Source organism: Rhinopithecus roxellana, chromosome 3, assembly GCF_007565055.1.
Source record: "Rhinopithecus roxellana isolate Shanxi Qingling chromosome 3, ASM756505v1, whole genome shotgun sequence".
Lineage (NCBI taxonomy): Eukaryota > Metazoa > Chordata > Mammalia > Primates > Cercopithecidae > Rhinopithecus > Rhinopithecus roxellana.
Window position 1 is genome coordinate 147,251,066 of NC_044551.1, and position 20,548 is coordinate 147,271,613.

The 20,548-nt window shown below is 39.0% G+C and overlaps 1 protein-coding gene across 1 annotated transcript in view; it reads left to right on the forward strand.

The window, feature by feature from the left end:
• The window catches only part of ARSB (arylsulfatase B), a 198,452-nt gene that overhangs the window by 116,562 nt on the left and 61,342 nt on the right, over positions 1-20,548 (forward strand). Inside the window, exon 6 of the mRNA XM_010364104.2 lies at positions 19,381-19,451. Coding sequence (XP_010362406.1) covers positions 19,381-19,451 — 71 coding nt within the window. The remainder of the gene's footprint in view (positions 1-19,380; positions 19,452-20,548) is intronic.

A 20,548-nucleotide genomic window follows, 5' to 3' on the forward strand; every position in this document is an offset into this window, starting at 1 on the left:
AATAACTGGCTTGCTTTTGATTTTACAGGCTCATAGGCATAAGGGACTTGCCTTGCCTCAGATGATACTTTGGAATGTGGACTTTTGAGTTAATGCTGAAATGAGTTAAGAGTTTGGGGGACTGTTGGGAAGGCGTGATTGGTTTTGAAATAGGAGGACATGAGATTTGGGAGGGGCCGGGGGTGGAATGATATGGTTTGGCTCTCTGTCCCCACCAGATATCATCTTGAACTGTACTCCCATAATTCTCATGTGTTGTGGGAGGGACCCGGTGGCAGGTAATTGAATCATGGGGCAGTTTGCTCCATACTGTTCTCATGGTACTGAATAAGTCTCATGAGATCTGATAGTTTTATCAGAGGTTTCTCCTTTTGCATCTTCCTCATTCTCTCTTTGCCTGCTGTCATCCATGTAAGATGGGACTTGCTCCTCCTTGCCTTCCACCATGATTGTGAGGCTTCCCCAGCCATGTGTAACCGTAGTCCAATTAATCCTGTTTTTTTTGTAAATTGTCCAGTCTCAGGGATGTCTTTACCAACAGCGTGAAAATGGACTAATACACCCCTCTTGTACCTCCTCACCCTCTTTTGCATAGTTCTGGCCTGACTCTGCCCTTGGATGGGTACCAGCCCTGACCGTTCAGGTCTCAGAGCGTTGTTTCCTCACTTCCTCCAGGATGTAAATAGGCCCTGTCTCCTGCTTGTGTCAGGCTTATGCTTTGGTTAATTTTACTTTCTTTCTTTATCAATATGGTTTTTAAAGAGAATGTATGAAGGGATTTAAAATTTAGATGGCCACCATTATTCTATGAAAATCTAGAAATTCACATGTTCTTAGGATCTTGTTCCACTTTAAGAAAAACAGCACTAGAAACTATAGATAAAACATTTTACATATGGCTTATGAAGATGATAGGAACAACAACCAGTAGCCCTGCATGCAAAGCCTACAAAGTGACTATCTATCTATATTATTATTATTATCATTATTATACTTTTAAGTTCTAGGGTACATGTGCACGACGTGCAGGTTTGTTACATATGTATACATGTGCTGTGTTGGTGTCCTGCACCCATTAACTCGTCATTTATAATAGGTATTTCTCTTAATGCTATCCCTCCCCTATCCCCCTACCCCACAACAGGCCCCAGTGTGTGATGTTCCCCGCCCTGTGTCCAAATGTTCTCATTGTTCATTTCCCACCTATGAGAGAGAACATGTGGTGTTTAGTTTTCTGTCCTTGCAATAGTTTGGTCAGAATGATGGTTTCCAGCTTCATCCATATACCTACAAAGGACATGAACTCATCCTTTTTTATGGCTGCATAGTATTCCATGGTATATAGGTGCCACATTTTCTTAATCCAATCTCTCATTGATGGACATTTGGGTTGATTCCATGTCTCTGCTATTGTGAATAGTGCCACAATAAACATACGTGTGCATGTGTCTTTATAGTAGCATGATTTATAATCCTTTAGGTATATACCCAGTAATGGGATTGCTGGGTCAAATGGTATTTCTAGTTCTAGATCCTGGAGGAATCGCCACACTGTCTTCCACAATGGTTGAACTAGTTTACACTCCCACCAACAATGTAAAAGTATTCCCATTTCTCCACATCCTCTCTAGCACCTGTTGTTTCCTGACTTTTTAATGATCACCAGTCTAACTGGTGTGAGATGGTATCTCACTGTGGTTTTGATTTGCATTCTCTGATGACCAGTGATGATGAGCATTTTTTCATGTGTCTGTTGGCTGCATAAATGTCTTCTTTTGAGAAGTGCCTGTTCATATCCCTTGCCTACTTATTGATGGGGTTATCTGATTTATTCTTGTAAATTTATTTAAGTTCTTTGTAGATTCTGGATATTAGCCCTTTGTCAGATGGGTAGGTTGCAAAAATTTTCTCCCATTCTGTAGGTTGCCTGTTCACTCTGATAGTGGTTTCTTTTGCTGTGCAGAAGCTCTTTAGTTTAATGAGATCCCATTTGTCTGTTTTGGCTTTTGTTGCCATTGCTTTTGGTGTTTTAGTCATGAAGTCCTTGCCCATGCCTATGTCCTGAATGGTATTGCCTTGGTTTTCTTCTAGGGTTTTTATGGTTTTAGGTCTAACATTTAAGTCTTTAATCCATCTTGAATTAATTTTTGTATAAGGTATAAGGAAGAGATGCAGTTTCAGCTTTCTACATATGGCTAGCCAGTTTTCCCAGCACTATTTATTAAATAGGGAATACTTTCCTCATTTCTTGTTTTTGTCAGGTTCGTCAAAAATCAGAAGGTTGGATTTCTGAGGCCTCTGTTCTGTTCCATTGGTCTATATCTCTATTTTGGTACCAGTACCATGCTGTTTTGGTTACTGTAGCCTTGTAGTATAGTTTGAAATCAGGTAGCGTGATGCCTCCAGCTTTGTTCTTTTTGCTTAGGATTGTCTTGGCAACGTGGGCTCTTTTTTGGTTCCATATGAACTTTAAAGTAGTTTTTTCCAATTCTGTGAAGAAAGTCATTGGTAGCTTGATGGGGATGGCATTGAATCTATAAATTATCTTGGGCAGTATGGCCATTGTCATGATATTGATTCTTCCTATCCATGAGCATAGAATGTTCTTCCATTTGTTTGTGTCCTGTTTTATTTTGTTGAGCAGTGGTTTGTAGTTCTCCTTGAAGAGGTCCTTCACATCCCTCGTAAGTTGAATTCCTAGGTGTTTTATTCTCTTTGAAGCAATTGTGAATGGGAGTTCACTCATGACTTGGTTCTCTGTTTGTCTGTTATTTGTGCATAGGAATGCTTGTGATTTTTACACATTGATTTTGTATCCTGAGACTTTGCTGAAGTTGCTTATCAGCTTAAGGAGATTTGGGGCTGAGACGAGGTTTTCTGCATGTACAATCGTGTCATCTGCAAACAGGGACTTCCTCTTTTCCTGATTGAATATCCTTTATTTCTTTCTCCTGCCTGATTGCCCTGGCCAGATCTTCCAACACTATGTTGAATAGGAGTGGTGACAGAGGGCATCCCTGTGTTGTGCCAGTTTTCAAAGCGAGTCCTTCCAGTTTTTGCCCATTCAGTGTGATATTGGCTGTGGGTTTGTCATAAATAGCTCTTATTATTTTGAGATATGTCCCATCAATACCTAGTTTATTGAGAATTTTTAGCATGAAGGACTGTTGAATTTTGTTGAAGGCCTTTTCTGCATCTGTTGATATAATCATGTGGTTTTTGTCTTTGGTTCTGTTTATATGATGGATTACGTTTATTGATTTGCATATGTTGAACCAGTCTTACATCCCAGGGATGAAGCCAACTTGATCTTGGTGGATAAGCTTTTTGATGTGCTGCTGGATTCGGTTTGCCAGTATTTTATTGAGGATTTTTGCATCGATGTTCATCAGGGATATTGGTCTAATATTCTCTTTTTTTGTTGTGTTTCTGCCAGGCTTTGGTATCAGGATGATGCTGGCCTCATAAAATGAGTTAGGGAGGATTCCCTGTTTTTCTATTGATTGGAATAGTTTCAGAAGCAATGGTACCAGCTCCTCTTTGTACCTCTGGTAGAATTCAGCTGTGAATCTGTCTGGTCCTGGACTGTTTTTGGTTGGTAGGCTATTAATTATTGCCTCAATTTCAGAGCCTGTTATTGGTCTATTCCAGGATTCAACTTCTTCCTGGTGTAGTCTTGGGAGGGTGTATGTGTCCAGGAATTTATCCATTTCTTCTAGATTTTCTAGTTTATTTGTGTAGAAGTGTTTATAGTATTCTCTGATGGTGGTTTGTATTTCTGTGGGGTCGGTGGTGATATCCCCTTTATCATTTTTTATTGCGTCTATTTGATTCTTCTCTCTTTTCTTCTTTATTAGTCTTGCTAGCGGTCTATCAATTTTGTTGATCTTTTAAAAAAGCCAGCCTCTAGGCCGGGCGTGGTGACTCACGCCTGTAATTCCAGCACTTTGGGAGGCTGAGGCAGGCAGATCACAAGGTCAGGAGATCGAGACCATCCTGGCTAACATGGTTAAACTTCGTCTCTACTAAAAGAAAAAATAAAAAATAAATAAAAAAATTAGCCGGGCGTGGTGGCAGGCACCTGTAGTCCCAGCTACGGCGGGAACCCGGGAGGCAGAGCTTGCAATGAACCGAGATCACGCCACTGCCCTCCAGCTTGGGCGGCAGAGGCTCTGTCTCAAAAAAAAAAAAAAAAAAAGAAAAAAACACAACAACAAAAAAAAACAGCTCCTGGAGTCATTGATTTTTTGAAGGGTTTTTTGTGTGTGTGTCTCTATGTCCTTCAGTTCTGCTCTGATCTTAGTTATTTCTTGCCTTCTGCTATGTGTTTGCCCTTGCTTCTCTAGTTCTTTTAATTGTGAAGTTAGGGTGTCGATTTTAGATCTTTCCTGCTTTTTCTTGTGGGCATTTAGTGCTATAAATTTCCCTCTACACACTGCTTTAAATGTGTCCCAGAGATCCTGGTATGTTGTGTCTTTGTTCTCATTGGTTTCAAAGAACATCTTTATTTCTGCCTTCATTTCGTTATGTACCCAGTAGTCATTCAGGAGCAGGTTGTTCAGTTTCCATGTAGTTGTGCGGTTTTGAGAGAGTTTCTTAATCCTGAGTTCTAATTTAATTGCACTGTGGTCTGAGAGACAGTTTGTTATAATTTCTGTTCTTCTACATTTGCTGAGGAGTGCTTTACTTCAATTCAACAAGAAGAGCTAGCTATCCTAAATGTATATGCACCTAATACAGGAGCACCCAGATTCATAAAGCAAGTCCTTAGAGACCTACAAAGAGACTTAGACTCCCACACAATAATAATGGGAGACTTTAACACCCTGCTGTCAACATTAGACAGAACAAATGAGACAGAAGGTTAACAAGGATATCCAGGACTTGAACTCAGCTCTGCTCCAAGTGGACCTAATAGACATCTACAGAACTCTCCAGCCCAAATCAACAGAATATACATTCTTCTTAGCACCATGTCACACTTACTCCAAAATTGACCACATAGTTGGAACTATGTTTTTAAGTTCAAACTAAATGTTTAAGGAATGCTACATTATTTAATTCCGTAATTTCCCAACCTTTTGGATAAAAGGGCTTCTATCCTACAGTCACAGTGTGGAGCGCTCTGAGGTTGTTTCAGATTGTTTTGTTAGGTGGTTTCACGTTCCAGGAAGCTACATCTTATGCCTGATCTCTTCTGTGTTAGTCTGCTGCTTGCCGCAGGGGTGGACATAGAGAGGAAAGCAGCCAGTGTTCAGGGTGAGAGGAGACATGATGATGCCTCTCTAAGGAGAGTTCATGGAAGATCATCACTCATTTTTTTTTGGTTAGCGTAGCCCCTGAGTCCCATCATTTGATGGAGGCAAAGCAAATCCCTCTTCTTCTATTTTCTTTGGGATCATTTTTGGTTCTTGTGGCAGAATCCAAGAATATGTTGTTCATCTCTTCAGCATTGGCATTAGTGAAAATCCCCTTGGGACTTTGGCATCTGGTCTTCTCTTTAGTTTCCAACGCTGTTGCCAGTTTTCATCTTTTTGTAATTCTTTGTGGATATTAAAATGGAAATTGGAAGAAAGGCATATTAGTCCCTGAAGTTTATCCTGACATTAACCCAGAAGTCCTACCAATTACTTTTCAGTAATGAATAGGAAAATATTATATTAAGGGTATGATTTAGAGATTTTTGATATTACTTTTTTCTTGAGTAGACTACTTAAAAAACTTAATAAGCCTTCTTAATAAAAATCTACATGAAAAGTATCTTTCCATATATAACTCTAGACCCAGTGAATTCAACTTATCGATTTCCTCACTGAATGTCATCAACATTTTCTAATTTCCATGCCTATACTCTTAATTTATGGTAATACTTGCATGTTGAAATGGCTTTTCAAGAAGCATGGGATTTACACAAACCAAATGTCACCTGCCCCCCATACACACACACCCTTAACAAAGGAAATAAGTCCTGTAAGGAGTTTCACTGGGATAGTGGTTAAAAATGGGTACTCTTTGATTAGATCTGGTTTAAATCCTGTCTCCTCCGTTAATTACTTGTATGATCTTTAAGCGTTGATTTCCTTGTGTAAAATGTAGTAATAGTTACATTTATCTGTAACAAATGTAACAAATAACAGCCTATCCTGTAGACACCTATGTGAGGATTTAGTGAGTGTGTTTGAAACATTTAGCACCATGCCTGGAACATTGTAAGAACTCAGTAGCTGGGAGTGAAGATGATAACAATGATGATGGTGCTTACAAAGGGTTAACAGGTTGGACATTACCCTGTGGATGTCTTGGTCAGTGTTTTCATTAGTAACTGGGGTGTTTTTTTTTTTTCTTCAAAATTTCTTCTCAGAAAGTATTGTCATTGCTATTTCTAAAAATTTGATACTGCCTTTCAGGGTGTGTCTTTTATGACAGATGGTCAGCAGTTAGTGGTAAAAGAAGTATGGAATGTAATAGCATTTCATTTATTTGTGGGAAATGTTTTGTTGCCCCACCCTTCAACTAGTAGGAAAATGAAAATCAAAAACTGGAAACTATTTATAAATGGACAGTGCTGTGATCTCAGTGTCTGAAACTGTAGACTTTTAGAAAATATTTATAGCATATTGGAAACTGGTCACTGGTCAGTGGCTGTCTCCTTGCCCTGTTTTTGTAAGTAAAAATACTCTAGAAAATGTGAAATGTGGGATAAATTTAAACAGAATACTGAAAATATTATCAGAGACAATGATATAAGACTTTATAAGTTTTCAAGAGAAGAGGGTGAAGAAAAATGATGAACTTTTATTAATAGAAGCATTTGCAGTTAATAGAGATATTTGTTTATGGAGCCTTAAAAATAAACCAAATGAATGGTAACACTATACATTCAAGGAGACATGGAAGCCATGTGTACATTTCACTGCACGGAGGATTTAGCATGGTGGTTACAGAAGGGATTTGGGGGTCAGTCTGCCTGAGTGTCAAACCCAGCCCTATTACCTGATTGTGTAAGTGACTTCACCGTGCCATGCCAAGCTTGTCTCTACCTCACAGTGCTGAGGGTTGAATGAAATGATACATGTATGAAAACATACAAGCATTTCAGATGGTGTGTTGCACATAAAAAAAATGTTTTATCAATACAAGCTACTGTTATCCAAACTAGCCTGGCCAAAACAAACGAAACCCCAAAATAACTAGTTAGGTTGTTATAGGCATGGGTAAAACATGCCAGCTTCACCGGTTTAGAGGTAGGTCTTCATCACTAAGTGGCAAGTGGTAAACAAGACAGTTCTGTTATTTTCTTCACATAGGGCTTTGTCTGCTTATTGCCATAGCCATTCATATGTGCTGGGATGGGGGTAAACATTATATGGTGGCAATCCTTGAACCGTCCCATGGGTGCCTACCTTAAAGAAGCTAATTAGAGAGCTCTGCTTTGTTCCTATCAGCCTGGAGCCCAAGTATTTGCTGTCATAAAAATACCCATTACCTTGGTTCACCTAAAACCAGGACATTTCATAAACTTGTGTGATTATTGTAAAAACCATTTATCATTAACACCATCAGTCATTATTTAGAGATTTTTAAGTCACAAATAAAATCAACAGTCTAATAAAGACAGTGTTGCTCATGCAGCTAAACGATACCATCTGCCAAAACCAAAAAATTAGGAAAATACCTAGATAACAGATTGCAATATATATATTTTTAATAATGAGTAGACTGTGTGACTTGACTATATTGACACTGATATTTTTCTAAAAAGAGACTCTCGTATTAGAGAGAATATCATAAAGTGTCTTAGAAATTAAAGTTATATCTACCCCAGTGTGTTTCATAAAGGGAGCCCTTGCTAGCCAGAAGAATAGGTAGGAATATTAATGTTTCATTTTATGTTCATATTATTCTTGTGTCTATGTCCCAGGTCATAGTCTTTGTGGTTATATTATTTCCATATCTGCAGAATCCGGATCTATGCTTTACAGTAAAAGGGGTTTTGTTGCCTCATGCAATTCTCATAACAACTCTAGAAGATAGGTATTTCTATCTAGATTCTGCTAATGAGAAAAACAACACTCAAGTTTATATAGCCAGTAATTGCTGGAGTTGGGATGCACACCCTGAAAGGCTTTGCTCCCAAAGACAATGCTATACTTCTTATGAGAGAGTGATGTCTTCAGAAATTGGTCAGGAGGAAAGTTCATTTTCTGATGATTGTATGGAAATGAAACTTTGGAACTGTATGATGTACAGAAGAATCCTGGAATACTATAGTATTTGTAGCATTACCTAAAAATGAATGTGTGTGTGTGTGTGTGTGTGTGTGTGTGTGTGTGTATGTATAGAGAGAGAGACATATAGAAGATAGAAGCTAACACATGATGATAGTATAGCAATAATCAACCTCACAACCATTTTGTGTTTCTGATAGGGCCACTATTTATTCTGCAAGATCACAAGCGATCCTAAGAGTTGATATTGCTGAAACTGTGTTATGAACATACAACATATACCTTTTCTCCAAACCACTTTGGTATACACACCTTTGTGGAAGAAATTGTGTCATTGTGATAAAGCTTTGTGTTCAAGGTACTAATATTCCTATATGGCATATATTAAGATATTGATTATAGGAAGTTGTCAACAGATTTCTTAAGATACTTTCTGGGAAACCAGGACTTTTCTTCAAGGGGAAGCCATTATCATTATATGTGGACTTCTTACCTAAGTGTCCTAAAAGCTAAACACCCATCTTTTGCTCTATAGAAAAAAACCAAGAATTTGGAACATGTAATCACATATGGTGACCTCTATAACAAGGCCAGAGAGCAGTGATACTTAATCTTAGATGTGTGTTAAAATCAGATTGCATTTTTGACGAGGGTGCCAAGATAGTTTCATTGGGAAAAAATAGTCCTTTCAAAAACGGTGCTGGGATAACTGGCTATCCACATGCAGAAGAATGAAGTTGAAGAAGCATGACATCAGCAAGATGGTGGACTAGAAGACCCTAGTGCTCCTCTCCCTCAAAAAGACAGACAGAACAATGAATAAACAACTTCATTTTAACGAAAATAACTGAGGAGGAGCACAGCAGTGCACAAGAGAAGTAACAGATACCCTGGTGAGCACAGAAACTTGGGATGGCCACATAGAGAATGGGAAGAAATGCCAGGCCTCCATTACCCTAACGCCAACTGGAAGCAACTGGGAATGGACTAGGAGGAATGTCTCCCTACTGCAAGGAGGTCAACAAAAGGATCCCAGCAGCCCCATCAACACCGTGGATACCTAGATACCTGAGCACTGGGGTCCCCTGCAGTCCTTACACGCACTAAGCCTAGCTGAGGGAGCTGCCTGAAGTCCACATGTCTGTGCTCCCCCCAGAGAAGGAGCCGACAGTATGACCCACACCCTGTGGCCCACATAGTTCCCGTGCTATGCCATCTTGGACTTGGAACTATGGCTGGGTGTGTCTTGCTCTGGGGGCAAGTATGCATGGCTCTCTTTCATCCCTGAGGCTAAGCCACTGATGAACTGCCCCAGCCCAATGGCCTGACATCCCCAAGTTGAGCAACTGTTTTGTGCTTCCCTGTGGGGCCAAGCAGAGGTGGAGCTGCTGCACCTCCCACCACCCTTTCCTCCTCAGGCCAGAGCTGAAGCAGTGTCCTGATTCCTGCGAAAACAGTACTTTGACTGCTCAGAGAAATCATGCCCCTCCAGTGCCTAAGTCAAAGCGGCACGCTGCATCCTAGGGAAATGGTGCCTGGTCCACTCAGAACAGTCATACCTCCTGGACTCAAGCTGAAATCACACATTACTCTCTGGGGAATTGGTGCTCTGGCTGAGCTGAATAGCTGTAAATCCCAGGGCTGCGCTGACATGGTATTCTTTGTCCCAGGGAAACTGAGCAGTGGCTGAGCTGAGACACCCCATCCTGCAGGCCAAACAACTCTAGTGTCCTTCCTTCCTGGGGCTGTACTAGCCTCCTGAAGTCTGAGCTGCTGAGACACCCCTCTCTCTGGCGAGTGGAGTCATTGCTGTGCTGCTCCTTGTCTTCCAGGGCCCGAATAACAACTGTGTTCTGTCGTTCTAGGGTACAGCATATTTCTCTGCAGAAACCTGACAAGCCGGGAGGGAAGTGGATGACATATTCAAAGTACCAAAGGAAAAAAATGGTCAGCTAAGAATGGGCTGCCCAGAAAATCTACCCTTCAGAAATGAGGGAGAAAGAAAGTCTCCCAGACAAACAAAAACTGAAGGAATTCATCATCACTAGACTAGCTTTACAAAAAACACTCAAGTGAGTCCTATATCTGGAAGAGAAAGGATGATAATCATTCTCATGAAAACATACACAAGTGTAAAACTCACTGGTAGAGCAGATGCATAAAGGAGAAAGAGAAAAGACTAAAACCTTGTTACTACAGAAAGCCACCAAACTGCAATGATCTCAAATATCTTTCCTGACCACAATGAAACCAATAACAAGAGGAACTTTTGAAACTGTACAAACACATGGAAATGGAAATTAAACATGTTCCTGAATGGTCAATGGGTCAATAAAGAAATTAAGAAGGAAAATTTTAAAGGTCTTAAAACAAATGAAAATAGAAATACAGCATATCAAAACCCTATGGGATACAGCAAAAGCAGTGTTAAAAGGAAAATGTATAGCAATAGATGCCTACATCCAAAAACTAGAAAGATTTCCAATAAGCAGCCTAGCAATGCATCTCAAGGAACTAGAAAAGCAAGAACAAGCCAAATCCAAAATTAGTAGAAGGAAAGAAATAATGATGAAAACAGAAATAAACAAAATTCACACTAAAAAAATACAAAAGATCAATGAAATGAAAAGTTGTTTTTTGGAACAAGTAATAAAACTGACAAATAATTAGCTAGATGAATCAAGAATGTAAACGGTCCAAATAAAATCACAAACAAAAAAGGAGACGTTGCAACTGATACCATAGAAATACAAGTGATCATGAGAGGCTATTATGAACAATTATATGCCAACAAATTGGAAAATCTAGTGGAAATGGATAAATTCATGTATACATACAACCTGCCAAGATTGAACCAAGAAGAAATAGGAAACTTCAATAGACCAATTATAAGTAATGAGATTGAATTTTATAATAAAAAGTCTCCCATCAAAGAAAATCCCAGGACCTGATTACTTCACTGCAGAATTCTACAAAACATTTAAAGAACTAATAACAATTCTTCTCAAACTCTTCCAGAAAATTGAAGAGAACGTACTTCTTCTAAACTTATTCCACAAGACCAGCATTATGCTGATACCAAAACCAGACAGGGATACAAGAAAAGAAAACTTTAGGCCAGTATCCCCAATGAACATAGATGCACAAAGCCTCAACATAATGCTAGCAAACTGAATCCAGCAACACATTAAAAAGATTGTTCGCGGCTGGGTGTGGTGGCTCATGCCTGTAATCCTAGTGCTTTGGGAGGCCGAGGTAGGAGGAGGATCACTTGAACCCAGGAGTTCAAGACCAGCCTGGGCAACACAGGGAGATCCCATCTCTGCAAAAAATGTAAAAATTAGCCAGGCATGGTTGCGTGCTCCTATAGCCCAGGTATTAGGGAGGCTGAGATGGGAGGATGGCTTGAGTCTGGGAGATTGAGACTGCAATGAGCCATGATCAAGCCACTGCACTCCAGTCTGGGCAACAAAATGAGACCCCATCTCAAAAAATAAAAATAAATAAATAAAAATAAATTTAAAAGACCATTCACCACGATCAAGTGGAATTTATCCCAAAGTTGCAAGAATGGTTCAACATATACAAATCCATAAACATGATACATCACATCAACAGAATGAAATATAAAAACCGTATGATCATCTCAATAGTTACATAAAAAGGATTTGATACAATTCAACATCCCTTCATAATCAAAACACTCAACTAATTAGGTACAGAAGGACCACACCTCAACACAATAAAGGCCATGTATCATAAGCCCATAGCAAACATCACACTGAATGGGAAAAAGTTGCCAGCCTTTCCCCTAACATCTGAAACAAGACAACGATGCTCACTTTCACCACTTTCGTTCAACAATGTAATGGAAGTCCTAGCCAGAGCAATAAGGCAATAGAAAGAAATAAAGGGCCTCCAAATTGGAAAGGAGGATGTCAAATTGTCCCTGTTTGCAGATGATATCATCATATACATAGAAAACCCTAAAAGCTCTACCAAAAAACTCTTGCAACTGATAAACAAATTCAGTAAAGTTGTAGGATACAGAATCAACATACGGAAATCAGTGGCATTTCTATATGCCAGCAACAAACTAGCAGAAGAGAACACACAAAAAATGAAAAGATATCTTGTATTCATAGATTTGTAGAATACATATTGTGAAAATGATCTTACTACTGAAAGCAATCTACAGAGTCAATGCAATCCCTATCTAAATACCAATAACATTCTCAACAGAAGTTTAAAAATCCTCGAATTTGTATGGACCCACAAAAGACCCTATAGCCAAAGCAATCCTGAGTGAAAAGAATGAAGTTGGAGGCATCACACTGCCAGGTTTCAAAACATACTACAAAGCTATAGTAACCAATACAGCATGTTACTTGTGTAAAAACAGATTCGTATACCAATGGAACAAAATAGAGAACTTACAAATAAATTCGTGTATTTATAGCCTACTGATTCTTGACAAAGTCACCAAGAACATTTATTGAGGAAGAGAGAGTCTTTTCAATAAATGGTGCTGGGAAAATTGGATATCCATATGCATAAAAATGAAACCAAACCCCTGTCTCTTACCATATATAAAAGTCAACTCAAAATGGGTTAATGACTTAAATATAAGACGTGAAGCTATGAAACTCCTGAAAGAAAACATTGGAGAAATGCTTCAGAACATTGGTCTGGGCAAAGATTTTATGGAGAAGACCTCAAAGGCACAGGCAACAAAAGCAAAAAGAGACAAATGGGATTATATCAAACTAAAATCTTCTGCACAGCAAAGGAAACAATCAACAGAGCGAAAAGACAGCCTACATAATGGGAGAAAATATTTGCTAACTCTTCATTCAACAAAGGATTAATATCCAGAATATATAAGGAACTGAAACAATTCAACAGAAAAACCCCCCAAATAATCCAGTTTAAAAATGGGTAAATGAGCTGAATAGACACCTCTCAAAATAAGAAATACAAATGGCTAGTAGATTTATTTTTTAAAATGTTCAACATCACTAATCCTGAGAGAATGCAAATTTAAAACCACAATGAGATATCATCTCAACCCGGTTAGAATGACCATTATCAAAAAGTTAAAAAATAACAGATCCTGGCAAGGTTGTAGAGAAAGGGGAACTCTTATCCACCATTAGTGAGACTGCAAATAAATCTAGCCATTGTGGAAAACAATATGAAGGCTCCTCAAAAAACTAAAAATAGAACTACCATATAATCCAGCAATCCCATTACGGAGTATATATGCAAAGGAAATGAAATCAGTATATCAAGGAGATATGTGCACTCCCATATTTATTGCAGTACTATTCACAATACCCAAGATATAGAATCAACTTAAGAGTCCATCAGCGGGTGAATGAAGAAAATATGGTATATATACACAATGGAATACTCTTTAGCCATAAAACAAAATGAAATCCTATCTTTCACAGTAACATGGATGAAACTAAAGGTCATTATGTTAAGTGAAATAAGCCAGGCACAGAAAGATAAATACCACATGTTCTCATACATGGAAGCTAAAAAACGTTGATCTCGTAGAAGTAGAGGGTAGAGTAGTGTTTTTCCTGGGGGATGGGAAGGGTAGGGGAGAGGAGAATAGCCAAAGGTTAGTTAATGGATATAGAAGTACAGTTAAATAGGAGGAATAAGTTCTAGTGCTCTATAGAACTATAGGGTGACTACAATTAACAACAATTTATTATATATTTTTGAATAGCTTCAAGAGTGAATTTTGAATGTTCTCAACACAGAGAAATGATAAATATTTGAGGTGATGGTTATGCTAATTACAGACTTATCATTACACATTGTACACATATCTTGAAATATACTGTAGCCTATAAATATGTATATTTTTGTGTCAATTAAACATAATAAAAGCAAAAAAAAGAAAATGAAGTTGGATCTCTACCTCAAAGCATACACAAAAATTAACTTAAAATGGATCGTAGACCTACATGTAAAAACTAAAACTATAAAACTCTTAGAATAAAACTCAGGAGTAAAGCTTTGTGAGCTTGGGTCAGACAGTAGTTTCTTAGATAAAAGCAACACAAGAGAAAATACATAAGTTGAACTACATCAAAATGCAGACTTTTATTCTCAAAATGATGTTCTCAAGGAAGGGAAAAGTCAACCCACAGAATAGGAGAAAATATTAGCAAATCACGTATCTGATAAGGGACTTGCAAATAGAATATATAAAGAATTCATGCCACTCAACCATAGAAAGACAAATAAAATATGAGCAAATGATCTGAATAGACATTTCTCCAAAGAAGATATATAAATGACAAATACATACATGAAAAGATGCTCAACATCATTAATTATTAGGAAAATGCAAATCAAATCACAATGAGATATCACTTTACACCAACTAGAATGGCAACATTCAAAAAGACACATTAATAAGTGTTGTCAAAGATGTGGAGAAATTGAAACACTTATTATTCCTGGTGAGAGTGTGAAATGGTGCAGCTGCTTTGGAAAATTGGCAAGTCCTCAAAATGTTACAGAGTTACCATATGACCCAGCAATTCCACTCCTAGTTATAGACCCAAGAGATATGAAAACAAATGCCCACACAAAAACTTGTACATGAATGTTCATAGTAGGATTATTCGTAATAGCCAAATATTGAAAACAGTCCAAATATTAACCAACTAAATAGGTAAAGAAAATGTGATATCTTCAAACAATGGGATATTATTCAACCATATAAAGGAATGAAATATTTGATGCATGCTACCACACCGATGACTTTGAAAACATTACGCTAAGTGAAAGAAACCAGTCACAAAAGGGCACGTATTGTATGGTTCCAGTTATATGAAATGTCCAGAATAAGCAAATCTGCAGAGACAGATTAACGATTGGCTAGGGCTCGGGAGGGGAGTGGAGTAGAAAATGAAGAATGACTGCTAAATGGGTACGATATTTCTTTTGGGAGGATAAAAATGCTCTAAAATTAGACTGTTGATGATTGTGCAACCATGTGAATATACCAAAAACATTTAACTGTGCATTTTAAATGGGTGATTGTATGGTTTTAAAATTATACTTCAATAAAGCTAAGTTTGAGTACTTTTATAAATCTTTATGCTGATGCTGAAACTCAGACCAATGAACTCAATCTCCTGGGATTGAACCTATGCATCAATATTTTTTAAGAGTTCTCCAGGTGATTGCATTGTGCAGCCAAGATTGAGACTCATTATGTTTGAATCAGCCCTAATCCAAATAAGTTTTTAAGAGACTCCAAAAGAGTTGAGATCCCATGTGGAAGGACTCCAGGAGACTTCCTCAAACCATGATACTACAAGTGTGGTCCTGAGATGAGCAGCATCAGTATCACCTGGGAAACTGCTAGACATGCAGATTATTGGGCCCCATTCAGTTCAAGTACATCAGGACCCACAGTTCAACAAGCTCCCCAGATGATTCATAGGTACGTTAAAGTTTGGGAAGCATTGCTTAGGAGCAGCAGTTCCCACGCTTGGCTGCACATTGGAATCACCTGAAGAGTCCAAAAGTCCCGACGCCTGGGTTCCACCACCAGCGATCTTACGGGTATGAGATGCAGCCTGTGCATCTGGGGTTTAAAAGCTTCCCAGGTGATTCTAATGTGCAGCAAAGTTTGAGAATGCGTACTGTAAAAAACAGGATACTTAATGGCAAATAAGATGGTTAATAAAATTTTCTTATTTTGTTTTTAACAGAAGGATAGAGGAACATGCATAAGAAAGCGAAGATTATTGATGTCAAAAATGTCCAGAGAAGTGAGGAAGGGATGGGAGTGAGACAACAATGGAAAACCTTTGCCCTAAAAAAAAAAAACTAAAAACAACCCACCACACACCAGGCGTTTTCCTTCTAAATGCAAGAGGGGGATCTTTCATATATTATTGGAGACCACTCAAATTTAAGTGGCCAAGAATCTGTGGGTTCTTAAGAGGGTTTTAAAATTATGCTGAAAACATGTGGGTATTTACTGAACTTTCCTGTCTGAATTTATAAAGAGAAAGTTTATTAATATGGTGGTGAACATTTATTCCCAAGCTGTGTACCCATGTCCAGCTTCTTTGGTCTGGGGAAATGTTAACTCCTCAGTAGACAGTGGGCCCTGCGCAGGGTCTGGGGCGTGCTCTTCCTGTATGTGGCGTTCAGCCCTGAGGATTCTCCTCCCCAACAATCGGCCACGTCTCTCTAATGACCATTGTCTCTGCCATTTACTGGTCTTTTCAAAATTATGACTCTAAAATATCTCCTAGGCAAAATTATGAGGCTTGCAGAGTTAGCTTTGAGATTTCCCAATTCGTCACCCACCCCTTCCCCTCCTTCCCACAAGCTCCATTTCTGTCCCATGCCCCCAGATTGTCTTCTCCAGGTGACTTGAACCCACCTTCTTGGTTGCAGTATCAGTACATTGTACCCGTGTCTGCACTGAAATTAACCGTGCAGTTTCTGTACCTTCTTGAGTTGTGTGCGTGTGTGGTGGACGGCGGGGGAGGGGGTATAATTACTTAATTGAATCTGTGTTAATAACGTGTTAACTATTAATGGAAACCCACAGTCCCTCTCTACCTCCCCCTTGGGAAGTCCCTAATGGTGTTTGGTCATTGTTTCAATCACTTGTCACATATTGTGTTTTCTTGGCCTATATCTCTAACCACATCCTTATCAAAATATTCTGATGTGTGCATTTGAAAAGTAGAATCACAACATACTTAAGATAGTTGGAGGGCTTGGCTCCTATTTGCATCACAATGATTCTGCCTATGAAGATTTTCCCTAACAAACAGTCAACTAGGATTATATACAACCTGTGGTTTCAAAAAATCATCTCATCTTATTAAATTTTCGTATTTAAAATACCTGTGACTCTTCTGAATAATGAAAAAATGTCATGAATGAAGAATATGTATATAAACTGTCTCTAAAGTTCTTAGGAAAATATTTTTATTTAACTGTGCCTAATGTTTGGGGGTATTACAGTGAACTCTACTTTTAAAGATGAGTAGTTATATATTAATATATTGGCCCTGAAATTTTTGAGTTTTCACCCTATAGTCCAGAAAAAGCCTTTATTTTTAATAGTTGCCCTAAAATTTTAACACAAAAGTTTTAGTTAGCTAAATCTAAATTTAGTCAGTAGCTTTACCCCACTTCCAAACAATATAAAGACTTTAAAAGGCTTTCATTCTGATTTCCTTTCCTTGCTTGCTATTATTTTCCAGGATTTTAACTCTGTTTGCTTGATTTTGTTTGTTTGTTTTACGACAGTCTCACTTTGTCATCCAGGCTGGAGTGTAGTGGTGTGATCATAGCTCACTAGAGCCTTGAACTCCTGGGCTCAAGGGATCCTCTCGCCTAGCCTCCTGAGTTGCTGGGACTACAGGCATGCACCACCATGCTTAAATTATTATTAGTAGTAGTAGTGGTAGTACAGACCGGGTCTCAGTATGTTGCCCAAGCTTGTCTGAAACTCCTGGCTGGCCTCAAGGGATCCTCCTATCTCAGCCTCCCAAAGTGCTGGGATTATAGGCATGAGCCATTGTACCCGGCTTACTTGCTTGGTTTTAAGTCCACAAATTAGACATCATCATCATTCTATTTAGATTTTCTCATATTTACCATTTTCTTTACATATCATTGCTACTTTCATTCAGAGCTTCTGGGATCAAACTCTAGTGCCTGGCATTTTGGACTGGTTGATAGTCTCCAGGATATTCAGGCAGTTAAGTGCCTCCAAAAGAAAATGAGAAAATAAAGATCCTGGGAAATATGCCTCACTCCTACCCCTGCAGTGCTGCCACTGCTGTCCCAGGACCGTGGGCACCCCTGAGTATCTCCCTTCCACTCTGTCTGATCACTGTGTTTTATGGAGTAGAGGGGGCAATGACATCTTATAGAATACTAAAGTTAAATATGCTCAGTTTAAGGAGCTGTCGTTTAGTCTGAGATTGTGTCTTTCCTACCTTTTTTGCTGTTAACTTTATTTTATAACATAATGGTGATGGTAGTTGAAGTTGGTTATTTTGTTTTGCTTTAAATTAATTAATTAAGATTTGTTTTTATATTTCCTTACTTGGCAAATACAAAGTTGTGAATCACAACCCAGAGATTTTGAAATTGTATTGGGTATTGAAATCCCAAACCACTGCTATAAACAGCTAGCTGTGAGTTTGGGGTGTGGACATTGGGACACGTGAAACCATGTCTTGGTTACGTCAAGAGCCTTATTGATTATTTAGATTATGTATGAATCCTGTGGTGTTAACAGTACTTTGCAACCTTTAGTACTTAGCTGAACTGTATTGGATCAGGGAGTCCTCAATACGCCCTCAATGATTTACATTGTTCTTAGCTACTTCCGTAAGGCTGAGTCTATACTAGCAAAATGACCTGGGTGCTTAATGTGCTCCCTACATACATCTGGTGACGTTTGTGCTCTCAGTTTTTTAAGAACACTGCTTTGAGAGTCACACAACCCAATATTCTACCAATAACTTACTATGTACCTTCATCATTTGTAAGAAGAGGGGGTTGAACTAAGCGATCTCCAAGTCACTTTTCTGCACAAATGTAGGTGGTGATTGTATTTGTGTGTACGCATTTTTTTTAAGCCTTAAAGAGATCTAGGTATTTCTCATGTATTTATATTAAATCTAAGATCCATGTTGCAAATTTGGATGTGGAAGACATTAATTTTTCTGATGTAGGTTACTATTTAAGAGGCATGTTGCATCTGTAATATTGGTGCCACCACTTTGGCAGATGCAGTTTCTTCATTTACTTATAAGTGTTCTGTCTGAAGTCTACATAAGGTGACTTGAGTTCTCATTTCTCTGGTGTAAAAAAATGGTCATGTTTAAATAAGGCCACAATATTTATTTCAAAGGGTCCCAGAATCATTTTTTTTAAATATCATCGTTTGCTTGACACATAAACAAATGATGACTACTTGAAGATGCACCAGCCGTGATTGTGGAGACCTCCAAGTTCATGACAGAGTTGTTAACTGGCAGGTTTGTTATTTCCTATAAGTACAAGGAAGGGAAGTATTAAAATAACTCGTGCCCATTAGAGAGAGGAAATTAACATTCCCTTAAAAATTGTTTTCCAGTGAAGGAAGCCCATCCCCCAGAATGGAGCTGCTGCATAATATCGACCCGAACTTCGTGGACTCTTCGCCGTGTGAGTACCAGTGCATTGCTACTAGATTAAATCTCATTGGCCCACCAAGGTGGTTTGATTACCTAGTGTGTCTCCAGCCTAGCTTTCTCTTTTTTCCTGAGTTGCTATAAAGCTAAACAGTTCTTCAGGACACACCTTCCACTCATCTCAGAGGGCAGTGTGCTGTGAAAGGAACACCAGCTTATCAAACAAGAAAGGTGAATTCTATTCTTGCTCTGCCACTTACTAGCCTTTAAGCCACTGAACTCTTCCTGCCCCAGCCTTCCCCATTTACAAAAGAAGAACTCATGGCATCTCTGAGGCTCCTTCTCACTGTAAATGTCACGTTGCTGCCCTGTTCTTACCTGAGAGCTCCAGAGCCGCCTGCCAGAAAACTCACAGTCCAATAAACCACAGTTGGGTTCCAGCGTAGTGTGAGCAACCACATTATCTGATTGGGCCGGTCAGGTACTGCCCAACACCTGCTGGGTGTCACAGGTGTGACTTTCCTAGCAGTCCTGGAAGTGATTCCGCTTGATCCTGCCTCCTGCCTAAATTAACCTGTAAAGAGCCCTACTATTTCCTTCAGGGCAGGCAGGCATGCATGTAGTGCTTCCGGATCACAATGGACTGAAATAGGCCTGTATAAATACCATGTGAGTGGCCCTAATGCCCTCAGCATTGTGAGCTTGGGCATAGAAAGCCTTAGCAATTAGACCTTTTGCCCAGCTTTCATCATAATGCTCATCTTGCAAACAGTGCCCTCCTATTCCTTTATTCATATGGGGGGCTCCCATCCACTCCTTTCTGGACATACTGCTGCCCCCTTAGTTCAGGCTGTCCTTACTTCTTTGTTTTTTCCAAACTGTATTATAGCTCGCCACAAAATATTCTTGCTCAGAGATTCCTGCTTAGAGAATTACCCCACAGTCATTCTAAATGTGTCACCAGGCACTTAGGTCCCACTTGCCCGGCCAGCCTCACTCCAGGCACTCCTTGTCATGTTCTCATCTCCCAGACACTTGTCATCTCCAGGCATTCAGGTCATCATACTGTCATGAATATGCTTTTCCCTATGCCTGAAACACGTTTTCCTTACCTCTCTACAGTCTCTCTCA